Raw genomic sequence first — 6,891 nt, forward strand, 5'->3', positions numbered from 1 at the left:
CGCAGAAACTCCACATGAGTATCACAGAAGGAAAAGGACTCAGGAAATCCCTAATATGGACAAAGGCATTGCTATAGCTATAACTGAGTAAACAGAAGATATAAATGCGTTTTGAATGATAAAACAAAGACAATAAACACTTGACTGCGACAATGTATAGTTTTATCTGTTATGTTTCAGTACCCAACCCTATTTATAAAATGGTCTTCCTCCACACAACAACACGGCGGCAGCATTAAAATCAGCGGCCCACCTTGTGTGCCATCTCTAATGGCTCTCCTCCCTTGATGAGGATCCCGTTCTGGGCTCCGACCCCTGTCCCCACCATAACCGCAGTCGGGGTGGCCAGACCCAGAGAGCAGGGGCAGGCGATGCAGAGGACCGTGATGGAGGCCTGGAAGGCGAAGCGGATGACCGCCTCTGCCTCAGAGATGCTCTTATCATAACCCTGCAGAGAGACAGGTCATCATTTCAATGTGTTCAAAGAAAGAACATAAACCTGGTCTAGCATTAAAGGAATAGTTCAGCCAAAAATGACAATTTGCTGGTAGATTTTCTCAGTCGGGAAATTATTTTTCACGTGCAGTGCCGGTGATCCTTACGTCCGTTTCGGAGAACCAGAGAACAAATATTTCAATCGATCGCTCAAGCATTGGTGGCACCGAAATCTGCGTTCTGATTCGGTTCTAGTACATACCGGTTACATAGGTACCGGTGGGTTTCAGTACCCAACCCTATTTATAAAATGGTCTTCCTCCACACAACAACACGGCGGCAGCATTAAAATCAGCGGCCCACCTTGTGTGCCATCTCTAATGGCTCTCCTCCCTTGATGAGGATCCCGTTCTGGGCTCCGACCCCTGTCCCCACCATAACCGCAGTCGGGGTGGCCAGACCCAGAGAGCAGGGGCAGGCGATGCAGAGGACCGTGATGGAGGCCTGGAAGGCGAAGCGGATGACGGCCTCTGCCTCAGAGATGCTCTTATCATAACCCTGCAGAGAGAGACGTTCAATATTTCATTGTGTTTAAAGAGCATAAACCTAATCTAGCATTAAAGGGATAGTTCACCCAAAAATGAAAATGTGCTGTTAATTTTTTCACCCTCAGGTCATCCGAGATGTAGGTGACTTTTTTCTTCAGCAGAACAGTGGAGAAGGTTTTTAGCTGAAACCGGTCCTTGGTGATTCATAAAATGCAAGTTTTTGAGAATAATAAAAAAAGCATATCAATGAACACAAAATTAGTGGCTCCTGGCGATATACTGAGGTCTTATGAAGCGAAACGATCGGTCTGTGCAAGAAACTGAACATTATTTACAACATTATTACCTGAAATCCAGAACCTCAGACAAATGGGAATCTGATTATTTTCCGCAAACTGGTTCAATTCACTAGTTTATTAATGTAATCATGTAATGATGTAATGTATATGCAATTACATTATTAAAGCACCCAATAATGATGTGAAATGTGGATGTTTTACGTGTCTAAAGCATATAAAGTGAATAAACTAGTCTTCATCAGCTCACCTTTTTACATAAACAAAGAGAAACCATAAAAATTTTCATTTGGCCCTTCATTTGTGTGTTCGGTTCATGCATGTGAATATCAGCGGCTCGTCGGTCTTCGGTCCGAGTCGAACTGTTTCCTCAGTTCAGTGTCTGTTGGAGGAACTGAAGCGCTGAATGATTCATTCATCACAGGATCAGATACGCCGCTATTTCTGTTCATTCCCAGTCGCAGTGACTGTCAGGCGTCTGAAAGTGAGTTTTCATTGAGTAACTTGTAGATCTGTGCTGCTCGAGCCATGAACTGTTTCAGATGCTTCAGTCCGATTTGGTGAACTGGTTCAAGTAGTTCATCAAAAAGAACCGGTTCAAAAGAATGATTGTGTTCCCTGATATGCTTTTTTTATTCTCAAAAACACCAAGGATAAAATCACCAAGCATTATGGTTTCAGCTAAAATCTTCTTTACTGTTCTACTGAAGTCACTTACATCTTGTATGACCTGAGAGTGAGTGAATTAACAGCACATTTCACTTCTGGGAGAACTATCCCTTTAAAACCCTCAAGTATGAATATTTTCAAGGGGACATATCATGGAAAACAGGATTTTTCTTGCTCTTCTGAAATAAAAGAGTTCAGTGTACGGTGCAAACACACTGTAATGTTCAGAAAGAAACCTTGACCTAACCTTGAATAAGTGAATTACAGAGAAAAACTAAAATGCTTCCAAAATGACGAACATGCATCTACAGAGACGGCTTCACTCACAGGGAAATACTTCTCCACAAGCGGAAAGTTCACAAAGCCGATCAGAATCCAGGCCACGAGAGTCAGGAAGGACACCCCAACAATGAACGGGACAAAGTAGCCGCTGATCTTATCTGCAAACTGCTGGATGGGAGCCTGAGATCGGAAAGTTTAACAGAGGGTTTTGTGAAGATCAATGGTGAGGTTAGACATGCAGATCCTGTACAGAAAGCAGTGACGTTCGGACAAACTTCACCGAGTTTGTTTCTCATGAAATTCAAAACCTTTTGATTTAAAGCACTGCTTCTCAACCAGGGCCCGGGGCCCACTAGGGGCCTTAGCAACCTTCCAAGGGGGCCTCATGAAATTATTTAAAATAAAACAAAGCTAAGCTAAAATAAAATAAAATAAATCGCTAAAACAAAAAAAAAACAAAAAAATCTGTTTTTATTTTCTTTGAAAAACTAGTTCCCATAGTTTAGAAAAACCTTAATATATGAAGACCAATTTTAAAAGAGTGATTTCTAGACCTGAAAAGTACTGTAATTTTATTATATTCTTACAACTACCTGAATGAATATACATTTTTCTACTTATGCCACCTCTAAAATATTTTACCAGGTAGAAACTGAGAGTAAAATTCATATTTTTTAAATCATTATCCTGAATCCAAAAAATTAAAATCACATATGACTAAAGTGTATGTATTTTTTTTTTTACCAGATAGTAAAGAGTTGTATTTATTTACCTCATTTTTTATTTAAATTACATTTAAGGAGCTAAAAAAAAAAAATTGTAAACACTTTTTGGTTGCTACAAAATATTCATACATCCATTTGTTTTATTTCATAGTTTTGATGATTTTATAATTTTTTTCCAGTTTAACAGTAAAGCATGAGTATTTGTGTCCAAGTTTTAAACTGGCAATGCAACTGGAAAACATACTACAGGCTATACTACAACAATACATATCCTTCGTGATGTCTTTATTATTAGATATTTCATAAATTTTTATGAATTATTAACTAGTTTATGTTGTTACATATTCAGATTTGGTCATAAATTTGACATTAATTTGAAAATAACATTAATAAAAGCAAAAACATAAATTGGCAGAACTACTATCTCAGTCTTAAGCCCCGTTCACACCAAGAACAATAACTATAAAAATAACGATAAAGATATAGTTCTAAAAATCGTTCTCAATATTAAAGAATAGCAGAGTCCACACCACAACTATAATGATAAAGACAAAGAGAAACAATATAGTTTTTATCACTTTCAAAACGATTTTTCTCCAGCTGATGAACGATATAAAACTGACAGCCAATCAGAATCCACCCTGCTGTAACGAGCTCAAGAATTTAAAGCGGCAGTGCGCTTCGAATAAACAGACGAAAGCGTTTGCTGGTGTGGACGCTAATATCATTATCTTTATAGTTATCGTTCTCGGTGTGAACGGGGCTTTATAAATTAAAGCAATAATCCCTGTGAAGCCGTGGTTTACAGTGAATTTATAACAGCTAAGGGGCGTAAGCGTCGTGCCTAAAACCCCCTTAGCTGTTATAAATTCACTGTAAACCACGGCTTCACGGGGATTATTGCTTTTATAAAACGGTTATTCCATATACGTAGTAAGGTTTCACAGAATAAAACAGAGCAAATAAAGTGTAATGATATAAATAAAAACAGTATTCTTCCACCAAACAATGTAGTTCCTCAGAAACAGTTGTGGTTGCAACAAAGTGGTTGCCAAGCAACACACAAACGTAAACAAAGGCGTATATTTGTAGAGTAATTTACAACAGCTTCAAACGCAAACAGTATTCTTCCACCAAACAATGTAGTTCCTCAGAAACAGTTGTGGTTGCAACAAAGTGGTTGCCAAGCAACACACAAACGTAAACAAAACTGTATGTTTGTAGAGTAATTTACAACAGCTTCAAACGCGGCTCAGCCAATCAGAATCAAGGACCGGAACTCTCCGTTTTATAAATAAAAATAAATAAGCAAGTGTTCAACTGGGCTAATCTGGAGAATCAGAAGCGGATATTTTCAAAAGAGATGCTATGATCGCAGATGCTGAGCTGACAGACGCACCTTTGAAGTCTGCGCCTCCTCCACCAGTTTGACGATCTGAGAGAGGGTGGTGTCTGTGCCCACGTGAGTGGCTTTGATCAGCAGAGAGCCGTTCTGATTGATGGAGCCCGCGATCACGGTGCTCCCCGGCTTCTTAGTGACGGGCATGGCTTCACCTACAGCACAGGACACAACACACCAGTCACTGCACAAATGGGAAAATTAAGGGAAGAAACATTATACTGAAAGGCAATTTCTAGAGGATTTTGAGGAGAGGTGTGGTCGCTCTGTCATTGCTTTGCAGTTGTTTGACATTGCTTGGATGTTCCAGGCCCAAGTCATAAGAGCACAACCCATGTCTGATTAAATTACATTCTGATCATTAGACAGGGCTACTGACAAAAAAATTATATCTCAATATTTACTGGGATTTTTTTTAGAAAACGATAATTATATGAGTGTGTTTTTGTGCTGGTACTTTGGCTGGTTTAGGCCTGCCATGGATAAATAAATATGAGTATGTGGCAGCAAATCCCCGTGTTATTGAGTGATCATTAATCATTCATTCAAACTATTCATTCAAAACGGCTGATTTATTTAGAAACGAAGCAAGTGGCTGTCTTTATGAATGGATCACTGAATCATGATTCGTTCAAAAACAGATTCATTCGGGGATGAAACACCGCAGAGTTTCTCTGAGGCTTTAATTGAAACTATTTTCATTGGCGAAACAGAAAAAAAAGACAATATTGTGTCTAAAATGTAACTCACTCAATATTAACTTCTTGTTTGTTGAACTGTTGTATAAAATTAATATCACATTTGCGATCGCGCTCGCACGCTAATATTTAGGAAAACAGCTGTTGCTTGTGATATTATTTAACTCTATAAATACAAAAACAAAAACTCATACAGGGATATTTTTTTGCTTTCACAACTTTAATTATAGGGTCATTTTAACTGCATTCTAATAGGCTTCATCACGCAGTCAACGGTTTTGGACTCTCAAGACGTGTTTTTGTTTGTTTTTGCAAAGTGAGTGACACACTCCATAATGTCATTAATATCATTAAAACAACAATTATGATATGTTCGCAGACGATAAACATCGAACACCCCTAACCTGGTTCCCTCAACCTTTTTGACTCCAGTGTCCCCCTTTTCTGTAATGTACAGTGTGTGCTCATGGTTGCCAGGTTGGGAAGATTAAGTATACTAATGCGCAGAAAATATATCGATTCAAGAAAAAAAAAACACTTATTGGGGGATTTAAACTCTTGACATCTGGCAACCGCAACCATGAATGCTTGTGGAGGTTTGTTACCAATGCAAGATCACGCAAGTGGCAAATTAAAATGAAACGTTTTCAGGATGAATAACCAGCGGGCACACAGATGATTATACTCGAGAGAAGCAGAAATCGTGATCATGGTTAACATATGATTCATTGTGCATCCCTAGTATATGGAACACACAACAATTATCCTGCCTCGTCTGATTGCACTCATGTTAGTAAAGAGAAAGTGCCCTCTTGAACCTGTAATGAGAGACTCGTCTGCCATCGAGTGTCCTTCAATCACTCGGCCATCTACTGGAAACTTCCCTCCGGGCACAACCTTCACAACATCACCTCTCTGAACCAGCTCCACATCCACCTGCTCCTCGCTGAGAGACAGAGATAGAGAGAGAAACACAAGGTCATATGTGCAGCTGTGCTCTCTGTTCAATAGGAAACCCAAACTAAACAGCACAGAGATGCACAAACCTTAACACGGACATGTCATCATTCAGTGTAACAACAGTGGCCTCTGTCGCCTGTAAAGACATTAGCTTGGACAGAGCCTCTGAGGTCTTGCTCTGCGATTGAAGACAATGCAACACATTAAGAGATATAATCACAAGCATGCAGGCGAATAGCTTGTGCAACTGGAAATGCTTGATCACCTTTGCTATCTGCTCCAGCCACCTGCCCAGCGAGATGAAGACAAACAGCATGGGTGGAGTATCGAAAAAGGTGATGGGGTTCACTTTCGCTCCCTCCACCATGGCAACCAGCAGAATCACCACGGAGTATGTGAATGCAATTGTTGTCGCCAGAACAATCAGCACATCCATATTGGCCGTCCTGTGCTTGACAGCTTTATAGGCTTGACCGTAGAAATACCTCCCACCGATAAACTATTTAAGACAGACAAAACCAGTATGGTGACTAAATACAAAGAGATCTTTCATAAAGCATTTATCAAAGTTTTGGCATGTTTTCAGTAAACTAAAGCAATGAGCCCCAAGAAGCCGTGGTTTACAGTGAACTTATAACAGCTAAGGGGCGTAAGCGGAGTGCCTAAAACCCCCTTAGCTGTTATAAATTCACTGTAAACCACGGCTTCACGGGGATTGTTGCTTTTATAAAACGGTTATTCCATATACGTAGTAAGGTTTCACAAAATAAAACCGAGCAAATAAAGTGTAATGATATTAATAAAAACAGTATTCTTCCACCAAACAATGTAGCTCCTCAGAAACAGTTGTGGTTGCAACAAAGTGGTTGCCAAGCAACA

The 6,891-nt window shown here is 39.6% G+C and overlaps 1 protein-coding gene across 1 annotated transcript in view; it reads right to left on the reverse strand.

Moving 5' to 3' along the window:
* Positions 1–6,891, reverse strand: part of LOC107737789 (copper-transporting ATPase 1-like) — a 35,492-nt gene that overhangs the window by 8,614 nt on the left and 19,987 nt on the right. The window contains exons 10-15 of the mRNA XM_016549407.1: positions 6,278–6,511; positions 6,099–6,190; positions 5,871–5,998; positions 4,355–4,509; positions 2,276–2,410; positions 799–993 (exon numbers count right to left, since the gene is read on the reverse strand). Coding sequence (XP_016404893.1) covers positions 799–993; positions 2,276–2,410; positions 4,355–4,509; positions 5,871–5,998; positions 6,099–6,190; positions 6,278–6,511 — 939 coding nt within the window. The remainder of the gene's footprint in view (positions 1–798; positions 994–2,275; positions 2,411–4,354; positions 4,510–5,870; positions 5,999–6,098; positions 6,191–6,277; positions 6,512–6,891) is intronic.

The sequence above is a fragment of the Sinocyclocheilus rhinocerous genome, unplaced genomic scaffold (genome assembly GCF_001515625.1).
Source record: "Sinocyclocheilus rhinocerous isolate Xijiao unplaced genomic scaffold, SAMN03320098_v1.1 scaffold1696, whole genome shotgun sequence".
In the NCBI taxonomy this organism is placed as follows: domain Eukaryota; kingdom Metazoa; phylum Chordata; class Actinopteri; order Cypriniformes; family Cyprinidae; genus Sinocyclocheilus; species Sinocyclocheilus rhinocerous.